The sequence below is a fragment of the Pezoporus occidentalis genome, unplaced genomic scaffold, assembly GCF_034315485.1.
Source record: "Pezoporus occidentalis ecotype Australia unplaced genomic scaffold, CSIRO_AGI_Poc_V1 ctg211, whole genome shotgun sequence".
NCBI classification, from domain to species: domain Eukaryota; kingdom Metazoa; phylum Chordata; class Aves; order Psittaciformes; family Psittacidae; genus Pezoporus; species Pezoporus occidentalis.
This window is the reverse complement of record NW_026913976.1, coordinates 1,806,043-1,831,425: the sequence shown is the minus strand read 5'-3', so window position 1 is coordinate 1,831,425 and position 25,383 is coordinate 1,806,043. Positions and strand designations below refer to the sequence as shown.

The window sequence follows — 25,383 nt, the reverse complement described above, 5'->3', positions numbered from 1 at the left end:
ACTGGTCACATCTACTCTACACGGCACTTATGCTGCGGGTCTCCTTGAGGCTGCATGTACTGTGCTGTGGTTGTAACACTTTGTTGTAGTTTATGTGTCCTTTTTTTAATTTCAAAATGTCCGGTATAGCAAAAAAACCTCTGTTGTGGCCAATGAAACTGTTGATTGTATAGTATGAAAATGGAATATGTGTTACATGCCTTGGCATATGGCAGAAGGAAAAAGAGGAGGGCTTTGAGGCTATATAGCTTGTTCGGATAGTGTTGGAAGACTGCACAGGAGGGAGAGACCCAAATCTAAGTTCTTACTGGAAGCAGTCCTTGGTTTGTGTCTAGGTGTTCTTCTGTTGCCTAGGCATTGCTGTAGAGATGCTAGTTGGCCTTGGCCAGAAGTATGCCAAAAAGCTTGCTGGCAATTTAGCATTACAGAGAATCAATGGTTCAGCACTAAACCTTGCTCCTTGTCCCCAGCATGTTTAGTAGTACAGATGTAGCAACAAAACTCCAGTTTCATTCATGTGGGTGTAGGTGTGAGGTTTTATTGTATTTATACAATACTCATGTAGGACTCTTCATTCCGAGTAACAGGTGTGAAAGGACCAGTTAGTCATGGATATGCAAGTTTTTACCTTGTCCAGGGCAGATAAGACCATGATTAGCAGATGGACCTGAAGTACATGGGTGTTCAGACTGCGTATCTTCAGATGCTGTGTATCAGAGCTTGGAGACACAGCCAAACCTGCAGCGGCTGCTTTTGTGCAGAGGCCCAGATGGACAGGAGCAAAAGGAATACATGCAAAACAGCACAGCAAAAAAGACACCTGAAGCAATAAAAAGGTTGTGTAGGCTGATTCTCAAGGTAGAGAAGAGCACTCCTGGCCATGTTCTGACAGCGTAAATTTGTCTTATGTCCTTGAGGCTACCAATCTGTACAGGCAAGGTACATCTGAAGGTCTACACTAGTTCTTAGCTCATCACATGGATGGAATTTAGGCTGTCCTAGTAGCAAGCTATCAGCCTGTTGATATGTATTTTCTATTGTATGGTCCAAGTTTCTTCTTTTCTGACATGTGAGACAGAACTGCAGCCTTGTGTGGAGTAGGAAATGCTTCTGCTGTGCTGAGACGGGTGACAGGGAAAAGTGGGAGAAAGGCTGTCCCACAGCTTAACAAAATATGCTTATGTAAATAGTAATAACCCATAAATTAAGGAAGAAGCAGCTCAAACTGTTTACCAGGCACCAAGATATGTTGACTCAAAGTCCAGCAGGGCAAATCTTAGTTGGGGTCCTGAGGTATTTGCTTTGCAACCTTACTACTGTTTTTACTAGTCCTTTTTTTCTTCAGTGCAATATGTGTCTTTGCACATATTTCTTCCACTTCTCTCCCACCTAGAAAGAAATTTCTAGGCTTGAGCCGATTAGTTATCTGAGTATAAAAAGTATCAGACGACTCATCTTCATCCACAGCTGAGTACTCCAGGAGACAGAAATACTAGCTTCCTCTGCCTGCAAGTAAGGATGCTAAGTGTATACATGTACACACACATATATATAATGCATATGTATATACAACATATATAAAATTTCAGTATTGCATATTAAGTTATTTTAATGACAGATTCAATTAATAAATTAAAAAGAGAGACATTTATAATGAGGACAATTTTGGCCCAAACACCCTGCAGCTACACCGCCGCTCCTGCAGGTGGCGCCACCACGCCGGCAGGTGGCTGCTGCCAGGCCGAGCCTGGCCGTGCGGCAGGCGGAAGTGCTTGCACGACCCGTGCCCTTCCGCCGTGACCCGGGTGTTCGGTGACCCTTTCCCTCCACTCTTGTCCCGTCCCTTCTCGCGGGCGGCGGTGAGAGCGCGTCATGGCCGCCTCGAAGCCCGTGGAGGCGGCGGGCGGCGGCGGCGGCGCGGGGCTGTCTCGCTGGCAGCTGGCGTTGGTGCTGGGAGCGCCGATTCTGCTGGGAGCTGGCGCGCTGTACCTGTGGGGCCGGCGGGCGGCCCGCCGCGGCAGCAAGGGCGCGAGCGAGCGGAAGACCCCTGAGGGGCGGGCGAGCCCTGGGCCCTGCGGCGGCGGCGGCGGCGGGCAGCCCGATGGGCCCGGCCACGAAGAGACGGTGAGCGCGTGCCGGCGGCGGTTGGCGCGAACCGGTCCACACCTCACGCCGCGCGCTGCGGCCGTTAGCCCCGCCGACGGGGAGAGGAAAAGGCCGGGCTTTGACCGTCAGAGATGGGGCTTGCCTCTGCCGCCCTCAGCGGGCATGGGGGGTCCGGGGCTGAGCTCATCGGCTGGGGACGCGGGGGGCTGGAGGGCGGGTGTTCCGTCGGCGGTGAGGTCGGGGGGTGGCCCGTCTCCGGTCAGCGGGCGGCAGAGTCCGGTAGGCCAGGCCACTGGCCCCGTCTAAAAAGCGGATGTCAAGAGTCGGGATACAGGCCCTGGGGGACGCCAGTGAGGGGGCAGAGTCATGCTGCAGCTCGGGCTGCATCCTTTTCGCGCCGAGAGTAAAAGAGCGGGGAGGGCAGACCGTGTAACTGCGAGGGTCTAGCCACTGGCTGTTAAGACATTCACGGTTTTTTTCTCGTTTTGTTGCCGTTGGTAGTACTTTGTTCAGAGTGTGTATGTGTGTTTGTTCCAGTCCTGGTACTGGTACTTGGAAAAGCACGTTACTGAACACGTCTTGTCATGAAGTGTACATCAGTCAGGTGAGTATGGGTCTGACAACGTGCTGCTGTTGGGTGAATGTGTTTCTGCTGAGGTGTGGAATAGTGATGAGTAAGTTGCTTCCAGAAATAGTATTTTGAAAAGGAAATCTGTGGTCTGTTGTGTGTTAGTCTGAGGATACAGCAGAGTTTTAAGGAAACTCAGCCCGAATCTTTTCAAAGTGAAATGTTTTCCAGGGAAATACAAAAGATGCACTTTCCACACATCTGTGGTCACAGGTGTACCATGATAGTCACATTGTATTACTGAGGTGAGGTTACAGTTGACAAACATTACAAACATGGATTTGGCAAACTGATTTGGTTTGATAAGAAAATCTCATTAGGATGTACCTGCATTGTCTTCCCCGTTGTGAAGCACCTGAAATACCTGTCAGACCATGGCATAAACTTCCCATCTGAAATGATCAGAAGACGAAAAAAAAAAAAACAAACAACTTTGAGAGACTGGAAGAAGGTCAGTTTAACCTGGATCATTTAATTGATGGAGATTAGTGTTAGCAAGTGGGCAGACAGCAGCAGGAATGCAGGAGTGGTGAGGAGGGCGGCACAGCTGGTGAATCATAGGTACTCTCAGGCATTCCTGGAAGCCTAGTGAGCTGCAAAAGCTATGCTGGACCCGGAGGCAGTTACTTGAAGGCAGTGATTTGTTCTTTCACGAGCAACAGTACTGAGCAAGTGGTGTACAGAGGACAAATTCAGACATTGTTTACTGTGGTAACTTTGGCTTGTGGCTGCAAACAGCATCTGGCATATTTATGGTAGTGTGCTTGCTATGTGTGAGCTCTGGTTTGCAGGCTGCTTGTGACCTTTGTGTAGCTGCAGTGACTTTGCTATTAATGCGTTATCTTTGGGTTTCCTGGTTGTGTTTCTGAATTGCAGTATGTACTGTCAAATGGTTTGTAGTCATTTTGTAGTTGTACCAAAAGCAGAAACTTCAAACAATTAAACCAGTTATATAGCACTTGATGTAAAATATTGCGTGTCTAGCTCACTCACATTGGACCACAAATTAAATTACTGTAAGACTCTATGTAGCTAAGAATATGGATATGACTGAGTGTATGATACAGAGTACCTTGAAGAGTGTCATTGCTTATACTATAAAGAAATGAGAGATAAAACTGTAGAAGAATGTATTAGATTTACCTGGTTACATGAGATAATTGTCTAGCTGGTCAAAATATGGCTGCATCAGGAAACTGAATGTGGCTACACGTTCCCTTGGCTGCTTTATGTGTGTGTAGAGGATTGCCTTCCCGTTCCTTATACTCAAAGTGGTGATGCCATGTAGATTTCATTTTTCCACATATATTTTATTAGTTATGGATGTTATTAATAAGGCTGTTGATTAAAAATACCACCCCTGAAATGCCCTTTTAACTATCTGCCTTCCTAATGTGGTGGGGTATTTTTTAAACTTGGATTTCAAATACAAATCTGTACAGTGGGTTAAAGCCACTAATTCGCAGTCTGAACATAAGAGGGAAGTCTCTTGGAATAAAACATACAGGTCAGTAATGAATGTGCTACCAACAGCTGTATGTATGTGTGTGTCAGGTGACTGTGCTTTTACTCATAAATACGACTTAGGGCTCAGACATTTTTGTGCATTTCATTAAATCAGTTTTTGTATCCATTTGATGCTCTGTTCATCGTTTTGAAGACATAACCTTGATTTTTTATTTTTTTTGAAAATACATAGTCTAAAATGTTAGTTGTTCTTTGTTCAGATTTATTTTGCATACAGTTCAAGCTTTTCTTTTACGTGCCTTAGAGGCCTCACGTTTTTTTCCCCAGGCTGTGCCTGCAGTAGGGGATTCTCCTGGCGTAGATGCAGTGACCATGTGTGTGATCTGTGACTGATGTGTTGGCAGAAGCCCTTAGCATAGGTACTATATTGGGAAGAGCTGAATTGCTTTTCAGATTCTGTCTCCTGTAAGCACAGCTTTTCAGAAGTACAGTCAACTGGTATTATTGGACCAGTTAAGTGCTGATGAAAAAACTGTGTTTATGGATGACTCACAGAGGTTGGGAAGTCAAATTGCATCTGTTAATTACAGAAGCTGTCATTGTTTCTTGTAATTTAGATGGAATGTTTTAGTTACTCAGTACCAGCAGTTGTTTTTTACATGCTTGCTTAGATTGTAGTGAATGGTGCATAACTTAAGCCTGTTGGAGTAGTAAACTGCTTTGTATTTATTGCATTAATTGATACCCGGTTGATTAATGGTGTTTTTTTCCTTACTTCATGATAAACTTAGCAAGTTTATACCCTCCTTGTCTTGACAGGGGCATACACTGGTTAGTCAGTGAGCCAATGTGTTGGTTGGTTCTGTTTGTTTTTTTTTTTCTTTCTCCTTAAGTTGAAATCACTTCCTTTTCCAAGTCTGTGATAGCCCAATTCTAACCTCCTTACTCTTTCACCAATTCCGTAGGGCAGTGCTGTAGTTTTAGTATGTGAGGAAACACCAGACAGAGATTCTTGAATTGTTTAGTCAGCATTGTATGTTGCAGACAAAGCCATTTGGGTTCATAGCTTTTCACTATCTTTGCACATTTTCTTCTGAACTGAATATAGTCCTTGAGTGCAATGGTGGTTGAATGTGGCCAAACTCCTTGGCTTGTATGGTGTTACCATTGGGATCAACAGCCAACTAGTATGGCTTCTTTCCATTATCTATCTTAACAGCAATTGCCAAATGTTGCCTATCTCACTGCTGTGACATTAGATCAGTATATGAGCAAATTAAACCTCTTTATCTAGATATATTTATGTCAATACTTATTCTGAATTGATCTAAGCAAAGTACATAAAAAGTCATTTCTGTTGTACCATGCACCTGTTGCCTCATCAATCTCACTATTGACTTACTGTAAGTCTTCTATTTTCCATGCCAGCTGTAGTGGACAGGTGTAGAAAACTCCTAAATGTGTGTATGATAGCAGTAAAACAATTGTTAGACTCTGAGTAGCTCATGTGCAGCTGGCTTGTTTGTGGTAGGCATGAATGGCAAACTCATTTAAAAGCAAGGTGACTGTAATCTTGAGCTTAATTATTTCTAATTATATCCATCCTTGCTTGGGCTCTGAATTTACATCTTAAACTTACGTGGACATACTTTTTCTCATAGTGGTTTTAGTGCTAAAGAGAATCTCAAAGCCATTTGTACTCTTTTAATGACTTTTTAGTATAGGTCTGAGATAAGAAGTGAGATGAAAAGTGAATGTTAGCCAAAACAATACCTTTTTTAAAATTTTACTTGATCTCATCAAGAGATTCAGACTGGGGCTATTTTTTCTTTGCAGGTGGATGAGTTAAGATGGCTGAAGGCGTAGTCCTCTTCCATGTCATCTGTCAGACAAGGGCTCATACAAATCCTTTTCACCCAAAACAAAATGCTGAAACTCCCTGCTTGTGCTTCTGTTGTGAATCACTTTTGTCGTTGGCTGGCAGCAAATTTGTTGTTCCGTTTTAAAAAATAATCTCCCTCAAATACATAAAGTTCTGAACTGCTAGTTTAACCATGTTGGCATTGCTGAAGGTTACTGTAAAGCTTTATTATTCTTGCAGATGGCAGTCTGTTGCTATTAAGTTGCTGCTGTTTGCATGCAGTTTCTGAACATTTTGTGAGGAAAGCACATTTGCTGAGGTTAAAGTAACAGTTAAGAAATTTTTGTTAGTGCTATCTAGTCTTTACACAGTTAGCAATCTGCTTATTTAGTTACCTAGATAACGGAGGGCTTTTCAAGTGCACAAGTGTCCTTTGGCTTAAACTTTAAGACTAGTTAGTGAACAGTTGCTGAAAGCGATCCTGAGATGTTACTTTTTATGTGACTGCAGATAACTTCCGATGTTTTCATTTATACTGCCTTAGCTATAATTGGTTGTGGACTTCCATTCACTTTATTGAGCTGGCTTGCAGAGATTTTTTGACCAGAAGATGACAAACTGAGAGTTTTTCTTGTCTAACCTTCAGCACAGGAACAAATATGTCCAGTGCACCACATAGAAAGGCAATGGGTCAGGTGAGGAGAAGCAGTGAAGTTGGAAAGTAATGTCGAGTATTATTATATTTGCCAGAAAATGGAAGCAGAAACTTGTGCATCATGTTTGCATACATAATCAATTTCTTACTAAGTGTACGTTGTCAATGCAGCAACTGAGAAGGACTGGAGGGATGAGAAGCAGCAGCCAAAAACATTTTGTCAGTTAAATCTAAGGCTTGTAAAACTTCCAGAAATGGATCTTTTGCTAAGAATCAATTTTTGTATTCCCATTTGTGCTATTATGAAAAGGTATTGCAGCATATAATGTGACATGAGTTCTTTAATTAAAAAGCCAAGCCAAGCCATCAGCTAAAAACCCCAAACCCAGCAACAAGAAACAAAAGCATACCAAAGGAAGACACTAATGAGATTCAGCATTTTAGTGGGTGTTGCTTCATCAGGTTATACTGCAGATAGTTAAGTTGAAATATGTCACTTGAACTGAAATTATGAAGCGTGGGGGGAGAGGTTATGAATGTTCTTTAAAATGTCACAAAATTAAAGTAAAAACTTTGTTTTGGTTTTGTTCCTTAATTTGATCAGTTTTATACTGGAGCTGTAAATTGATCCACTATTTTCTCCTATGTTTTCTATGGTTAAAGAGTTTCGTGATTGTTAAGAAAATAAATCTCATCAGAATAATTATTTAAAATTAGAACTTAAAACCTGTGTTTTATCACCATTTGGGTTTCAAGATATTGATACAATATTTTGTTAATTTAAATGCATAAATTCTGTACAGCCTCTGTGGGATCCATTTGTCATGGGTATGAGCTGCTAAGTGACTCTTTTTTCATTTAAGTCGTTACCAGAATAGGCTTATTGAAGATAGAGCTGTATCTGCCTTTGAGTTTAAAATGTTGGCTGTTCAATTCAACAGTGTATTGCATGCAGACTAAGATTGCAGAGATAAACCATCTAAGAGGTAGGAGTCTAGTTTAAGGCAGCGTAAACAAACAAAACTCAGTTGATTTCTTTCTTGCCATAGGCATTACTGATAATTTTATTACATGATAGCATTTTGTGCTCCAACTCTTTTCTTACCCTCAAATTATACAATGCATGAGGCAGAGTAACCATGGAGCTAGCATCTATTTGATGATTCAGTTCTGTATAGCTGGTTGTGTGGTTTGTGTCCTACTGTTACTCAAATCTTACTGTGATAACAGTTACTAGTTTTAATTGGCTTTCCTGTGGCACCATGCCTGTACTCTGTAAAGTTTTTGGTCCTTGTTGTATGTACATAGATTAGTTTGAAGACTTTAGGCTTCCCAAGAACCAGTAGAGCACCAGTGACAGCCCCAGAACTACAGATCTTGTATGTACATAGATTAGTTTGAAGACTTTAGGCTTCCCAAGAACCAGTAGAGCACCAGTGACAGCCCCAGAGCTACAGATCTCTTGCTTCCAGTTACAGTTCCTATCCCATATCTGACACTGGAGCAGCCATTGCATTTGGATATTATCCAGTAGTTCTCATCTGTGTGTTTATGCAGGGATTGTAGTGCAGTTCTGTCAAAGTGCACAGGGTGAAGATGATGGCCTGGTCAGGCTGAGGCACATGTAGGGGTACCATATCCCTGAGCTACAGGAATTGGCAGTGATCATAAAGTAGTAATCTAGTTGTACTGTAGGCTTAATCTCTGCAGTCTTAAATAATCTGCATACTGAGAACACATGTATGAATGTTGCAACATGGCCCACATCTTGTGTTTTTTCTTTTTGGTAGCAAGTAAGTGTGAATAGCACTGAATTTTGTATATTATTGTAGAAGGACATTGCTAATATGGTTTGCTGTAGAAATGCAGAAGGAAAAATAAAGCTGACTTTCATGCATTTAAGTTTGCTGCATATGCTTAAACCTTCCCTTAGTTAAAAGAGCAGCATTGTTGTATAAGGAGCTAAATTTAGGTCGTACTGAAATAAGTGTAACCTCTTCAGACTTGGGTTATGTTTTAGAGAAACAGCTTATCAAATACATAGTTACTTGGCTGTCAGTAAAAATATTTGCACTCTAATTCTGATCTGTGTATCCACAGAGTTACACACAGTGTGTGAAAACAGGTGAAGTAAATAATCTTTTATCAGTTTGAATCCAAAACATTTAAGCCCCCCAAAAAGTCTAAAAGCCATGCTGATTACCTTGTTCTGTGAACAGTGGAGATGTGCAGACTGACTTCCTACAAGCCCAGTGATTGGTGACCCATGTGAGAAGAGCTTTTCTGGCAGTAGGGATATTTAAGAAATTGCCTCCCTTATATGGTTTCACTTGTCTTCAAGAGTGCCTTTGTTCTATTTGGATGCCTATTTTTATTTAAAATCTAATGCCGGTACCCGTTATCTGATTCTCTTATTCCATGATTGGAAACTAGTCCTTTAAAGAGGGGTTGTGCAGCAACTCCTGGGTTTCATTCAGGTTTTCAGTTTTAAAAATTATTTAGATGCTAAAAATGATCAGGCTGGCATGAAATGAGTGGACTTTAAGATAAAGAGGCTGATGAAATGCAAAGATGCTTTCAGGTTTGTCTTATAGTAATCTGGGTGTAGTTTGATGCTGGCAGTGGATGAGGTGAGAGAGGAGGCAGAAGTATGGTTAAAGAGCAGTATTGGCAATTGCCAGCAAGTTATAGATGATCTTTTCAGCGCATGTCATTCAACAGGTGAGATGTAGTGAATTCTGCAGCTATTTAAGGTGTTAACTGCCCCCAGTTTGTATTCTTTCCCTCAGAGGGGTTGGTAAGATGACACGTGTGTTCATACCTCTGTTCATTTTGGTCTGGCATGTTAGCCTGAACTGCCCCAAAATGTTGATCCTTAGATCTAGGCTATCAAAGAGGAGCAGAAATCCAGAAGGTATATATTAGGTGTTTTTGCAGCTCTGTATTTGAGTGTGGCTCACACCCCTTTGATAAAGAGAAGTTTTTCCATCTAATTCCATATAAGCCACAATATTTGATAACTGTTCTTTAAATCTTGGGGTTACAGGTAGCAGTGTTAGTTTCTGCAGAAAGGCAGATGGTCAACAGGCAGTGCAGAATGTGAAGATCCATTTAGCAGGGTCATAGGCCAGTTACCCAAGTTTTCCATCTGCAGCTAAGAATGACTGTGATGGTGCAGCACTTTGTATTAGCAGTTGGATGAAGCTGTGGAGGAGTTAGCTGTAAAGTTAGTTTGTCTAGTGTATAGAAGGCAGAACAGCTTTGTTTTCCTTACAGGTTTTATTTTTCTTGCTCAGTAGGTTTTCCACAGAGTGTTTTCTGTGTTTAATTCATAGTCTTCTCAGTCAGCTCTGGTCTCACAAGCTCTGTGTATTTGAGTAGGAAACTTTTCCTATTTGAATTACTTGGAGGGCTTTGTTGTCTTTGCATATTTAGTCTTTGGAGAAATAACATATCTTTATTGGTTCTAGTGATCACCAGTCATGTAAAATTAAAACCTGCTTAGCTTTCTAAAAAGGAATTACCACATTGTTTAATACTGTTATAGTGAATCTTTTGAAAAGTTGATGTCTCCTATCTGATACACTTGCAAAAGAAAATCGGTTGTGTTTTCCCAGGAAATGGGAGGATTGAGATTTTTCAGCAGTCTAGGCTAGAGTTTACTGCTCAGATCCATTGTATATCTTTGAAGATCAGTGTGCTTTTCTTATTTGAACTGTCCTATTAATTCCTTTTTCAGAGCCCTCTTGATAGAGCCCAAGCTGCTAAGAACAAAGGAAACAAATACTTTAAAGCAGGAAAGTATGAGCAAGCTATTCAGTGTTATACTGAGGCTATCAGCCTGTGCCCTCCTGAGAAAAACCTTGATCTTTCCACCTTCTATCAAAATAGAGCTGCTGCATATGAACAACTGGTAAGAAATTAAAGATAATTGTTTATTTTAAAAAATGTCAATGTTAATTGTGTATTTTGTCACTTTTGTCCACTGAAAGATCCCAGGTGGAGATATCTGCTGCCTTCACAAGATGCTCTTGCTTGCAGTTATTTTTCACTAGCTCATTGTGCTTTTTCACATACAAATAAAACTTCTGTTAACTATTCTCAATCTATGTTCTATAATTCTTATGTGTCCCTTTCTTGTAAGACAAGCTTTTAATTTCTTATTCTCTGGAACAGTTTTCTTGCATACAAGTTAATTTTGCTTCTCTATACTAGAGTGCTTTTTTAACTTAGGTTAAAAGCTAGGTGAAAGGCGAAATATTTGAGTGGATGCTACTTCAAAAGTTGAACAAATATCCCAGAAATTCTGCTAAAGCCTAAGACTTAAGTTTTGCATGTGTGGAAGGGGTTTAGCACTTTTTTGAACTTGTTTGTTGGTTTTCATTATGTTTAAATCTTTTTTCTTCAAATCGGCTCATTGTCTTCTCCCATATGCTTTGCACAACTACCTAGATTTGTCTATCTGTGGGAATTCCTTTTCTGTTTTGTGGCTGTTCTGGTGCAAGTGGCTTGCAGTGGTGCCTGGCAGTTTCTTACTGAGAAAACTTGTAGAAATAGAAGCAAGCAGGTAGAACCAGGGCCCTGGGAATTGATGCTACTATCAGGTGGCATGACCCTGGAGCTGGTAGTAGAAAGCTAATATAATGCAGCTGAGTGGAGCCTCTCTCACTGTGTTGGTTTTCTACCCACAGCAAAAATGGACAGAGGTGGCACAAGACTGCACAAAGGCTGTTGAGCTTAATCCTAAATATGTAAAAGCTCTCTTCAGACGTGCAAAGGCTCATGAGAAGCTAGACAATAAGAAGGAATGTTTAGAAGGTGAGTGTCTCTTGATGTGTATACTTGAAAGCGGAATTAGCTCAGGTGCTTTGGAGGTAACTTCTGGGATGGTTTTACTTCTGTAGCTAGAGTAATACAGAATTACTTATTTAAAACCATTCATAGCTACCGCAACTAGATTTTATTTGCTTGTCAGTAGAAACCTTTTCCCAGTTTTCAAGCTCTCATCTGCTTTTATCTGAAATAGCTGCTGAGAAATTGAGTTGCCACTCAAGGTCTTATTTTTGAGGATACTCCTGTACTTTAGAATAGAATTCATCTAACATGCTTAGTGGATAATGCAGACAGCAGTTGTTTACTTTCATACAGTAAGCAAACTTTGTTCCCTGTTTATTTTAGTGAAACAGTATTACTACAGAAACCAAGGTGGTTTTGCAGGTGGAGATACATGGTCAGAAACGAGAGTGTTAGTCATTTAAATGCATTGGCATTTACGAAGGGAAAACAGTTTAAGTAGCATTTTGTTTTGATATATAACTGTGATGAAAATTGGAACAGATTTAACTATTTTATTTTATTCTAATATTAACACTACTTATTTGGCAGAAACTGTGTCAAATCCTTCCAGATACTGTTCCTAACAAAATATATTTTGAACTGTCAGGAAACTGTGACTGAGAAGCCATGAAAATTAAGGAGAGCTACAGGTCAGGTGTGTTGTCTGAGGGCTCTTTTAAACTAAGGGACACTGCTTGAAAGGACCCATTTAAATTTCATCAAGTGAAATCATTCCTGCTGTTGTAAGGTTAAAAGGCAAATGAAATTTTCATCTGTACTCACTGTGAAAGAAGGACAGAAAAGGCAGTGCTCTGACTGTCAGATCTGTTAAGTATGTGCAAGAGCTAAGAATCAGGTCTGATAAATTAGAAGGTAAATAAGATGTGGACATTTTATTTATCTATTTGTTTATTTATCTGCTGACATAATGCCTTTCTGCCATGTAAGACCATAGTGAGTAAAAAAGGACTACTTAGGTCACTGCACTCTTTATGAGTGCAGTGTATTTTCCTGCGGACTCCAATGTGCTTCCTGTCTGTGCCAGAGTTGTGGGGAGTTTATGTGTAAATGATGGCATAATAGTACAGCAGCCTAGAATTACAGGAACTATGCTAAAGCTCCAGAGTAAGACACTTGTTTTTCAAATGTATTCAAACAATAGGCTTTTTGAATTTCAAGTCCAAACTCTGTTCATCTTCACTGATGTTTAAGTGAAAATTGAATAGGAAAAATCAGTAGTAGTATTGCATTAACTTGGGGATCTAGAGAAATAATGTACCATAAGAGCACATTTCACACTGCGAAGCGTGATTCAGGTTACAATAGGTTAACATTTGCAGAGGCTTCTATATGTGACTGAAGGTGATGTGATACGGCCTAGCACTTTAAACCAGCCAGCAAGGTATCTTTCTTAAACTTTGGGGGGGGGGGAGGAAGATACAATATGGGAAGGTTTCTTAAACTGAGGAAGAAGCAAGATGTAATGGGACTGAATATTAATTTTAAGAGTAGACAGTTAGGACCAGTCCCAGAAGAGAAGCTGTGTTAGCAATTTTAATGCGAGCATGAGATGAACATAATTACTGTCCTCAGAGTTTCAGAATGGTGAGAGCCTCAGCTGGAGGTACGTATTTTCACTGTTCATCTAAGTGTGTTTGTCTCTAGATAAAACCATTAAGATAAAAATAAATGTAATTTCTTTAATTCACTGTCATGAAGGCCTTTTATCACAAGATCATTTTGGTTACAAATTTATGTCTTGGAAAACATGGTAAATACAGCAAATTGGAAGCAGAGGCTTTTACCCTGGAACAGGACATATATTAGTTTGGCAGACTCATTTTGACAGTGGCACATTTTAGTGTACTCCAGTGACTATCAGAATTTATCTTTAATCTCACTTTTGTGATTTTTTTTCTTTTGTTTGTTTGTTTGTTTGTTCATTTGTTTTGTTTCCTAGATGTCACTGCAGTCTGCATTTTAGAAGCCTTCCAAAACCAGCAGAGTATGTTATTAGCTGATAAAGTTCTTAAACTTCTTGGAAAAGAAAAGGCCAAAGAGAAATATAAGGTAGGTCTTATGATATTGCTGACAAATTCTGATTTCACCTGACTGGTTGTTGAAATGTTGGTTGCTGGCATTCTGTTAGTGCTGTATAAGCAAGTCACTGTCTTCATCTGTTGAAGAGTAAGAATCAACACAGTTTTGTACAAGGCTACTATTGTATCAATGTTGTTTTCTTTTGGGACCTGTCCAAAGTTTTTTAAACCTCAGTAGAGATGTCTATTCCTAATAACTGTTTTCTTTTAATAATCAAATTTATTATGATATTCAGCACACCCTCAGTTGATGTGCTGCCCAACCTGGGGCTTTTTCAGACTTGCAACATAATGGAAACAGTATATGTTGGAACAGCAGCAATCAAATGTTCAGTTGGGTATCAGGTGGCTGAGTTAGGGATGTGTGTTGAGATAGGAAGGTTTATACATCATAATAAAAAATGCATAAAAATGTTGGTTCCATATTTAAGGAATAACTTAAAATGAGAAGAATTATGATTGAGGACTTTTCCCCCCAGGTTATTCTTGGTTTAATAAACAGAAATTTCATGTAGGAAAGATTAAGTTGACAGCAGAATTCCTACCTTTTAGAAAGTGGTAAAATAACATTATTTTAAGGTGGGGTGATGGCTTTTCTAAAAGAGGAAGAAAAGCATTACTTAAGAAAAAATTATGTAGTGTGAAGTCACATCTACTTAATAGTGGTCAGACTTCCCAAGTCTGTGTTAAGAAATATGCCTTCATTTCCTAACTACTACAGATTACTTCTGACATTCAGTTTGTCCAAGTCTGTCGCTGTTTCTGTTTCATTTCTGTGAGTAGGTCCTCATACCTGTACTTTTCTATTTTGCCACTCAGATGTGTTTGTGTTACTATTTGGAAACTGCAGAAAAGAGAAGTATGCAAATGCAAGGGTAGCAAGGAGCAATCATTTTAAGTGGCTGTAGGTTTACAAAAAAGTTGGAATAGGTATTAAAACATTCTCACTTGTTATTAAAATATTCTTGCTTGTTTTTTTGTGCTGGTGGTTGAATACCAAAATCCATGTTGGGTTTGAAATGCTGAATTTCTTTCCTATAGAAACTCAGACTTTTCTTGCAGGAGAGACTGAATTGTAATTCTCATGTACAGTGTTCGTTTTGAGCAAGGAGTGTTTATTGGCTGTTGAAAAGATTTTGTACCTGAGAGGTGTTACTTCTGGGACTTCAAGTAAAATGTGTGGTATCTGGACCGATCTCCATATAAAATTAGGATATTGCCTCATTAGTCTTCATATCAACGATAGCAGCTTCTCTTGGGCAGGTTGGGGAGAAAAAGGGCAAATTTCATTCAGAATCTACTTGAATTTAGGTTCATACTTAAATCACCAGCTCACATTTTTCACCTTATTTATGTGCACACATACTGCTTAAGTATATCTATCTACCCAATGCCTTATGATACCCTAAGAGTCTTCATTTCTGGCCACACATGCAGAAATTTACTATCTCCATCCTCTTGAATATGTTCACTTTATTTCTAGTGGTGATGGGTGTTGTGATCTGAAGTTTAAATAAACGCTGAATGTCAGACTGTCAAATCAAAAGTATCAGACTATCAAATGAGATAGTAGAAAGTCAAACACTGGTTCTTTCATGAATTATATTTTTATAACCATATTTGTTTATCCATTGCCATATGTTTGCCATCTGATCTTACCATCTAATGACTTGAAATTACATTTCTCTGTTTCAGAATCGTGAGCCTCTGATGCCCTCACCACAGTTCATTAAATCCTACTTCAGTTCTTTCACAGATGATATAATCTCCCAGCCTTTGCTTAAGGGTGAGAAATCAGATGAAGATAAGGATAAGGAGGGAGAGGCTTCTGAAGTAAAAGAAAAGTGAGTGTACAGTACAGTTGGGTGTTGTTTGGTGCTGGAATTAAGTTTGCAGTAATTTTTACAATCTGCTCGGTGTAACTTGCTGTTGTTTTTATAGTAGTTGGCTTGGGAAATCCTGTGGTAATAAAGTGAGCCTATGAAATGAGATCAGTATTAAAAATGAAACTTTTATGAAAGCTGACTAGTTAGTTCCAAAGCTCTACTAAATAGAGAAAGGACAATGAGACTGGGGAGATACACTAAATACTTACAACAGTATCATAGTAAATTTTAGGAGATGGGAGGACTAAAGAGTGCTGAATGATGCTTCTGGAGAAAGGAGTGCTTTATATTGAAGGACACTTTCCAAGGAAGTGAGCAAGTTTGGATTGGAAGGGAGAAGACAAGCTAGGAAAAGGGTCTTTGTTAATTAAAACTGTGAACTTACAGCAGCTTGGGCTAAAAGGGCATTTTAACTTTCTGGAATCAGAATGCACATAGATGAGAGGTTTGCTCTGACAAAGAAAAGCTTGAGCTTTTTTGTTTTTTGAGTAGTGCTTGAGGACTTTATGAATGGTGCTTTCACTTACTATGCTGCTTTCCAGTTTAGTTTTGGAAGGTATCACTGCTGTCAGTATGGAAAACCTTACAGACAGTGTTAGGATTTTATTTATTTTTTTTTTTTTTTTAAGTAAGATAGAATGTCCCTATCTACAGGCAGATTCACTGAATACAGAACACTTAGCTGAGGACAAGGCAGTGCTTACCATAAATTTTGCTGTTAAATCCTTCCATGTATAAACAGCACATTGCTAGGTTTGATGTTTCGCTTTCCTGCCCTGGAATTCCATTCCAGCCCTCTTGTTTTAAAGCAGATTATCGCTGCCCTTAATATGAAATAAAATTTCAGGGGCAAATGAAGCTCAAGTTCAAGAGCGTTAAAACATTTTTTATTCATTATTTCAAATGTAATTTGGCCATTCTTTGTCTGAATTGTTTCCAGTCTGTGATGGCTCGTCCAAGAATATTTGTAACTTATTTATTATGCTGGTGGTGTAACAGTGTAGCAAAAGTTAGTATTTGTTATGATTAAATGAAAAATCTGAACTGAAATTGCAGTGAATGTATATATGTATACACAACTGTTCTTACATCATTTACAGCTCTGGCTATTTGAGGGCAAAACAATATATGGAAGAAGAGAATTATGACAAAATTATCAGTGAAAGCACAAAAGAAATTGAAGCAAAAGGAAAATACATGGCAGAAGCTTTGCTTCTGCGAGCTACTTTCTACTTACTTATTGGCAATGCAAATGCTGCCAAACCAGACCTAGATCATGTCATCAGCATGGAAGATGCAAATGTGAAGGTAAGAATCTGTCACGTCTGGATTATAGTTTGGGTTGAGAAAATGTAGAATTTTGATAAACTTCCATTATAGTGCAAGAAGTTGTTTTTCAAAGTATTTTCAGATACTTTAATGGGAGTGTTCTGGTTTATTTACTGTTTTGTCTTATTTTTTTCAAAAGGCATGTTGATTTTTCTGAGACAGCTGTGCTAAATAGTACAAACAAAAGAACAGAGGAAGTTGAATGAACTGGAGGCTTACCCAGCCCAAAATAGTGGTTCATAGATAAGAGAAAAATGTTAATTGTACTTGCATATTGAACTGCTTCACAAAATGTTGGTGTAGTTCTAAGTATAGGGAACCTGTCTTATGAAAGTATTTTTAGGGGTTTGGAAGTCCACTGAGATGGAAGCATAGACTGACGTATTTGAAATTAAGCAAGGGAGTTGATTCATTTAGATTCAGTATGAAATTTACTCCTGGTTAGAATGAATGAAATCTGTCAGTAGGAGAAACGACTCAAATGAAAAATTTACTGTAACAAAGCCTTAAATCTGAGGGAATGCTGGAGTGGTTTATGTTTCTTTGAACTTGTTTTACAGCTCCGAGCTAATGCTCTGATCAAACGAGGAAGTATGTATATGCAGCAGCAGCAACCTATGTTGTCCACTCAAGATTTCAACATGGCTGCTGATATTGATCCTCAGAATGCGGATGTTTACCACCATCGAGGACAAGTAAGACACATTAGAGATCTCCTCCCAGTACCTGAATATTTCAATATATACTAAAATAAAAAATAAAGATCTGTATATCATTGGAGACACTTCATACTATTTGTGGCAGAAAACCATGAACTCCTAATTTGAGACTGTTGCAGAATAAACACATAGTTTTATTTGCTGTTCTGGTCAGGCAGAAACAGTTTACTCTGCATTTTTCCTACAGCTACAGGAGTAACAGAGGTTCAGCCCTCTATCAATACAAACTGACTTAAAAGTTCGAGGCCTTATATACGTTTACAGCAGATATAAGTTGCCCAGTGAAGGGGCCTGATATGTCAGAGCAGCATCTGCATAGAAGCTTTGTTACAGCAGATGTAACGTGTTCTTTGATAATTCAGTGTCTCTAGCACTGTGGCCTAGACTTGCATCTGTTCAGCTTATCCCTCTCTGGCTTGTGATGCTGTGTCTTTGACTAACTTCTGAACATGGAGAGGCCTGCTTCCACAGAAGTGTAATATAAAAGGTGATGAAATAAAAGAGGAAACACTCCCATATGCAGATGTGCTAAGTCGTATTCATAAGGAAGACTTCTACGGCTTGAGTGCCTCTCTCCATGAATTCATTAGATCTCTTTAATGCTCAGAAACAAGGATGGTGTTGTGTGGTAATTGAGGGGAATGAAAGTTTTCTGCAGATTGCAAATTGGTGTTTTACAGGAGCTTGACAGTGAAGTGAAAGAATGATGAAGTGAGCTCCTCCTTTGTGGAGGAATGAGAATGTCAAAAAAACCAAGTTGAAATGCAAGCTGGGAAAGCAAAAATGTTGTGACATACAAATAGTCCGTGGGCATTAACTACAGCGAGGCAAAGCAACTTGGGAAAATACAGCATAGTTTTGGAAACTGGACATAATGCTAAAGCAGTAACGGCAACAGCCTAAAATGCAAGCATTCTCAATCCCTGCACGTGCACATTGCCTTTTTGTATCTGAAGCTGGTTTCACTGGTGGCTGTTACTTCATGGCAGTGATTTTTAGTCATGGTTTTTGTAGGTTTCTAGGCAGTTCTGCACCTGAACTGGAGACGAAAAGAGTAACTAATAATAATTGAATTATCACTTAAGCGTATGAAGCACAGATTAAATGCAGAAATAGGATTTTCTTTCATTCTGGCTAGCTGAAAATCCTGCTTGACCAAATTGAAGAAGCTGTGGAAGACTTTGATGAATGTATCCGATTGCGACCCGATTCTGCCTTGGCTCAAGCACAGAAGTGTTTTGCTCTGGTAGGTAACATGCTGGTTATCTAGGTGCTTTTTCTTTTCTATAAAACATACTGTATTTCTCTGCTTTATTACAACTTAACAGAAAAATAGGGCAACAAACATCTGAATATATTTTTAATAACGTAGGGAAAATATGCAACAGTTTCTTCAGTTGGATTAAGGGTTTGCTGCTTTCATTTTGAACTGTTCATTATTCAGAGCAGATAATTTTTTTCAGTTTTGTGGTAGATCATTCTAATTATAGATCATTCTAATTGTATCACATGAAATCTAAATAAAGCATTAATGTGGAAAATAGTCATCTTCAAGAAATTGGAAAACAAACCAAAAAACAACCCTATTTCAAGATAGTACAGTATCTCTGTGTGCAGGAATCTTCTGAGGACAGCTTTGTATGGTGTGAACAAGGAGGAATGTTAGGCTTGGAATTTCTAGGCTTTTGAAATAGAGGGAGGCTATTGAGAACTATCAGGTCTAATGGCTTCCTTCTTTCACCCTTTCTCCTCTCCAAGTCCAGTATACCAGACTTGGGTATGTGTTAGGTTCCTGAAACCAGATTTGGTAGATGTACAGGCATGTCATTTTCTGGAACTTGTAATTGTTATGATGCATGCATCTCATGGGAGAGCAGGTAGAGGTCTGATGAGCCTGGGTTTGTGGTGGTGTTTCATTTTTTCCTTCTTTTTTTTTATTTTATTTTGAATAGTATCGCCAGGCTTATACAGGAAGTAACGCTTTGCCTGTGCAAGTAGCCATGAAGGGCTTCGAAGATGTCATTAAAAAATTTCCAAAGTGTGCTGAAGGTTATGCACTCTATGCTCAGGTATATTTGTCTCTGTCTTAAAGAAAATGCTGCATTCTCTTGCACCTTTGATAACATGCATTTCTTCAAATAATATATGAAGATTTTTACAAATAAGTCCTGGGATAATACATGCTGCTTTAATAAGCTACCTGAACTTATGGGTGTGGGTGTTTGGGGGTATAGGAAGTAGAGGGTGAATCAGTGGAGCAGAATGTAAGTGGTGAGAGTCAAGGGTGGTTTTCAGGAGACAAGAGGTCTGGCATACATTTCCCCTTGAATTCTTACATGTGTGTGGCATCTCGCTTGATGGATGCCAGGGATTGTCTAGGTCAGTCAGGATTTAAATGTGTGGTGCCAGGGTAACAGTTTCAGTCTGCTATGAGTGACATGTACTGATCAAGCAGAGTTCAGTACAAATGTTCAGAGTCCACTTGTATTGGAGACTGTAATTTCTTCAATAAGAAAACGTACTTCTGGTTCTAGTGTGGAGCGTGTAATCTTCCAAGTTTAAGTAGGTAGGCATGTATGGATGTACTTCCTTTTGGAACAGCTGTGTTTGAGAAAGGAAGAAGTTGAGACTTGCAGGTACAGATTTTCAGAATGGTTTTAACTTGCAGTACACTTAGCATGTTGCTTGTGTAACATTACAGGTGGTACTGTGGTCAGTAATTTGTGCGCTTAAAGCTAGGCATTGGATTTTTGAAACTTAACTCTCATAACTGATGTGCCTGGCCTGCTTAATGATAGAGAGCTATCTCTAATCTCGCATTGTCAATATGGTTTTAATTAGAATTAGCTTACCACAGAGTGCATGTTTTGGCTGCTTTTTGACATACAAGTTTCTATTCTGATGCAGGCACTAACTGATCAACAGCAGTTTGGCAAGGCTGATGAAATGTATGATAAATGCATTGACCTTGAGCCAGACAATGCCACTACATATGTTCATAAAGGGTACGTATTGAGTTTGCAATCCTTTTGGTCAAGGCCAGTTGGCATGTTTAGATGAATCAACCTGAATTGAATGTTTTATTGTGAAAACAACTTAGTGTTGTTAAATATATTTCTGTAGTTTCTCTTGACTGAACTGGAAATAAGTTTCAGGAAAGTTTCATTAATTTCATTCCTAATTGCGTATCTACGTGAAGTATATCTGGCTTCTACTTTAGCCCTATCTTAATTTCACTTTGTACTGAAGTTTTCTCTTTCATAAATTAACTTGTAACCAGTCTTCTGGAGAGGGATTAGCCTTTTTTTAGAGTCATTGAACTGGCAACATCACCTGTTGAAATTGACTTACACATACATGTTTTTAAAAGCCACGAAGTTACCGTTACTCTGCATTAGGATTTAAGTACAGTTGAGATTTTATTTTTGCTTATATGATGAGGGTTTTGGGAAGAGTATGTGAAGTTTGTTCTGAGTTTCCTTTCTCTTCTAGTTTACTTCAGCTCCAGTGGAAGCAAGATTTAGACAAAGGGTTAGAACTCATAAGCAAGGCAATTGAAATCGATAACAAATGTGATTTTGCATATGAAACCATGGGAACTATTGAAGTGCAAAGGTAATGTTGAATTGGAATGTTAAGAGTTCTTAGCTGTTTTTGAATTCACAGTAGTCCTTTAGATATCCTTATGGATTTTAAGTTGAACAGGCTCCCCAGGGAAGTGGTCACAGTACCAAGCTTGTTAGAGTTCAAGGAGCATCTGAACAATGCTTTTAGTCATATGGTTTAGTTTTAGGTAGCCCTTCAAGGAGCAGGGATTTGGACTCAGTGATCCTTATGGATCTCTTCCAACTTAGGATCTTCTGTGATTCTGTCTTCTGAGTGCTGTGCAAGGGCAGCTCTTATCTGGAGTCCTGACTTCTGTAACTCTTGTAAAGCCTTCCTTCCTCTATGGCTTACGATCTGACAAGTTCCCATGTTCACTGTTTTCATGCAGATGGCTCTGTGTATGTTTAAATACATACCTCCTGCATTTAAAGTGACTTCCTTAATCATTATTAGGCTTCCTCTACACCTCATATAGTGTTTAAACACAATCTTAGAGGACCATTTGTACTGAGGATCCTGAGCTATACTCTCAAGTCTGACAATTTGGGTTTTATTCCAACAGGACTGCAGTTTGAAAGTTCAAAGGATAGAGGAAAGACTAATGAACTCTGTAACAGAGTATTCCAGTTAGGCAAAAGTTTGGGGTGTAGCTGAGAGTATGAGAGTTGAGTTTGTTTTTTTTACATGTCTAGCCATCAAAAGGACAGACACTTAAACTGCTTCTGTGAGACATTTTGCAAGCATTTCCTAATCAAATAATATGAGCTCTTGTCTGTGTGCTAGTTTTCCTCTAAAGTATATAAACTCTTTTTTCAAGGGGGATGAGAGTTCATTTAGTTGTCACATCAGTATTTTTTGTAAACTTGGTGTCCTATAGAGAACATTTTATCCCACAGTACCACTCATGGGGGCTCTCAAGAGGAAGGTTATATAACAGCTGTCATAGTTACTTAGGCTTAGTAGCAACTTCTCTCAGTCTGCTCATCATGATCACAAGTTCTTGTGGTGGTTCCTTGCAAAGTCATTTTAAACTGTTAGTAGGGGAGAGTGTAAGGGGAAAAAAAGATGCTGTAGGGATGAAAAGTTTGTTACGCTGGTCTTAATTGGACTGCATTTTGGTTTATTTCAGGGGTAATTTGGATAAAGCCATTGAAATGTTCAACAAAGCTATCAACCTGGCCAAATCTGAAATGGAGATGGCCCACCTCTACTCGCTCTGTGATGCTGCCTATGCCCAGACAGAAGTTGCAAAGAAGTATGGATTGAAACCACCAACACTGTAAAGAAACAAGGAGGAAATGATCTTTTAAAGTGAAGTTGCCCACTTCGGCCAGCCCTAAAGATGCTGTTGCAGACAGCAACCATGTTGAATGGTGGAACTTAGTTTTTTCCCCGCTTGTGGTGTTGTCATTTGCTACATCTGTTAAATGTTTAGGTGTTGTGGGATTGGTTGTTCAAGGAAGTGTGCAGTGTTGTATCTTGTTCCTTCCGCAGTAAAAACCTTAAAGCGTGTTAAGGGAAATGAAGTTGCAGGGGAACAAAAGGAAGATACTTTGGCCATGCAAATAAAAACTTCACACTGGTTCATTTTGGGTGATTATGTTGTGGGCAATTTTTGCTTTATCAACCAATATAACAGCATGTTGGGGGTTTTCCTGTTGATTTTAAGGGTAATACTAGTCAGTTCTGTAAAATAGTTTCTTTTTTATATGCAGTTAATCTTTGAGGGTTGATTTTAATTTTGCGAAAAGGAAAAAAATAACTTTCAAACTGTTTAATAATAGGGTTTTTTTAAGTCAGATGTGGAGAGAATCCCTGTAAATATATGCAAGCATGCAGTCTTCCCTTAAAGCCCCTTCCACCCTCTGCACACCTTACTTAGAAATAGTCTGTGGCAGCTATTAGGGAATTAATTTGATAGTCCTTATGCTCACCCCAGAAAGCCCTAGCATACTATATTGGAGAGCAAGTAAACAGGTTGACTGGGGAAAGAGGTCAGGTAACACTGCTCCAGTCCAGGTTTTACTGGAAGAAAGGCCTTGTTCCTGTGCTGTGGTCCTTACTTGAATGTCACAGGAGATTGTTCTGGAGGGTTCAGAGGGACTTTCAATAACAGAAAGCACCGCTGGGTGTATTGCTCCCAAGGTAAAGTCTTGCTTGCATATAATCTTTGTCATCTCTGACGCTTCTGCTTAAATGTAACAGCTAATCCACTGTCTGAATTCTCTTCAGTCTAGAGACTGCAGTGTTCTGATCTGCTCCTTATAACAGATCCTTTGCAGGATTAAGTGAGATAAGGAACAAAGCATAGGCTAAAACTTCAAATAATGGATCTAGAATCTGTACTGGTTTTCTTGTTCCATAGGCTTTGTCTTGTCCAAGATGACAAATACTGTAGAGAGGAAGCAACTGTTATGCAAGTGGCAGATCAGGAAATCATTAAATACCGGTATAAACTGTTTCCCTCCAGCTGGGAACTTCACAGAGGGCTCTCCTGCTTTGGGTTAATCTTTGGATCTGTGGAAGCCAGTCAGTCCATCTCGCCTCTCCCTGGATTGATGTGGTTGGATCAACCTCATGCTAGTACTTAACTGATGTAGCTTAATTTATTATATGCTAATTTGGGCTTCTTTCCATCCTGAAATTGTAGGTTTGCTTGTGCTGAATCGTCTGCTGTATTTCAGCTTTTAAAGAAATGAACCATGCTGTGGTCAAACTGTTGTTCTTTAGTTGTGCCACCACCTAGCAGCAGCTTGTATTTTCAGCTTGACCTTGCTTTCTCTCAGCAACTACAATGAGAATTCAAATGGTGGAGAGTAGACATAAAGATTTAATCATTATATTTTAACTAGCTCAGTAGGTGATCAGAAATCATAGCACTGGTGTAGAACTGAAGTCTGTGGAAGGTACTTGCGGCTTCTAAGGACACTGCACATAACAAGTGTCAGCTGTCTTCTGGAACTTCCAATCTCTGCACTGATGACCTGAGAATAAAAGTACGCCAGACTGACTTGTGTCCTCCTAAGGAGATTTTATTCGCATGGCCTTACTTACATTGGCATTTTTCCTCCTCACCCCACCTGTACCCCCTTCCTTACCCCACCCAATCAATTAAGGGAAAAAAGCATGTGCTGTTGAACACTAGCATTCCAAATCATCACAGACTTTTGCCTGTTCTTGAACTAGTTTGAAACTGCACTGAAAGGACGCATTGTCTGTAATTTTTTTTTGTAAATGACGTATTACCTGTAAACTGAAAAAATAAATATTACCTTCAAGTATCTCTCTCTGACATGTATAAGAACAGGTTTTGATGAAGGTGTTCTGCAGTGGTGCTCTCTGTTCTTATTTGACGTTGCTCTGACTCTGGGAAGAATAATGATGACTGACTCCCTCTCATCTTCTCCCACTTCAACCTTCAAGAAAAAATGAGGAAACGTGGAATTAGCAAGTCTTTTCTCTGTGACTGCATCCATCACCCACAGAGATATGATTTTGAGAGCTGAATATTACAGGGAAAAAGGAAATCCAGCCAGGAAAGCTGGGAGTCTGGTGGCTGACACCCCATTAATCAGTGTATGCCAGTGAATCCCTTTAGTGAATGCCTGATACAGTTAAGGGTTTACTTGAAGCCAGCTGTGCATGGGAACTGCAAGCAAAGCTTCCTTTAGTAGGGATGGCGAGCTAACATGAAACAAGTATTGCTGCTAAAGAGAATAAATCTATTGAAGCACAGGAAGCTGGTAGTGAAAGCTTGGATAAACCTGGTGTAGTCCAGGCACTCTGGGAAGTCACTTCTACACAGAGTTGTCTTCTGTCTTAATTCTGATCATGTAAAATCCCTGTTCATCTTGGAGACAGCTTTGCCAAAGCAGAGATTAGAAGTTGAATTACTAGGATCTAATTGTAGATTGAAAGTGAAGAGGGAACTGATGTATACTAGGGAGCTGTACTGTAACTTACTTTGGAACGATTGAGAGCAGCTTAGGTGGAGCTTTAACTAAGGTTCCCACCTGCACTGGTAATAACTGCCTGATACAACAGGCATTATTGTGTTTTCTGTTGTTTCTTTAAAAAGACTTCAAATTCTTGCAGGCTGAAATTCTGGAGCTATTTCAGGTTTGTTACTGGCTGTTTTTCTATACTTGCAGAATATTGGTGCATATTTATAATACAGATAAAGTGCCTGTT

The 25,383-nt window shown here is 39.4% G+C and overlaps 1 protein-coding gene across 2 annotated transcripts; it reads left to right on the top strand.

Moving 5' to 3' along the window:
* Positions 1-1,810: 1,810 nt before the first annotated feature.
* On the top strand, positions 1,811-24,473 carry TOMM70 (translocase of outer mitochondrial membrane 70). 2 transcript variants are annotated; one of them, XM_062619561.1, is made up of 12 exons: positions 1,812-2,124; positions 10,457-10,630; positions 11,409-11,535; positions 13,514-13,623; positions 15,348-15,496; positions 16,639-16,846; positions 17,428-17,562; positions 18,725-18,832; positions 19,539-19,655; positions 20,494-20,591; positions 21,079-21,201; positions 22,322-24,473. In XM_062619561.1, the coding sequence occupies exons 1-12, from the start codon at positions 1,873-1,875 to the stop codon at positions 22,473-22,475; spliced, it is 1,755 nt and encodes a 584-aa protein (XP_062475545.1). In that variant the 5' UTR covers positions 1,812-1,872; the 3' UTR covers positions 22,476-24,473. The 2 variants fall into 2 exon arrangements, with proteins under 2 accessions (XP_062475546.1, XP_062475545.1); XM_062619562.1 differs by lacking the exon at positions 21,079-21,201 and having other exon boundaries at positions 1,811-2,124.
* Positions 24,474-25,383: the final 910 nt, after the last annotated feature.

Bases quoted from the DNA above. Each gene is read 5' to 3' on its own strand.
- TOMM70 (XM_062619561.1), top strand. From the start codon at position 1,873: ATGGCCGCCTCGAAGCCCGTGGAGGCGGCGGGCGGCGGCGGCGGCGCG. The intron at 13,624-15,347 runs GTAGGTCTTATG...TCTCTGTTTCAG, and splicing joins AGGCCAAAGAGAAATATAAG to AATCGTGAGCCTCTGATGCC. The intron at 15,497-16,638 runs GTGAGTGTACAG...CATCATTTACAG, and splicing joins GCTTCTGAAGTAAAAGAAAA to CTCTGGCTATTTGAGGGCAA.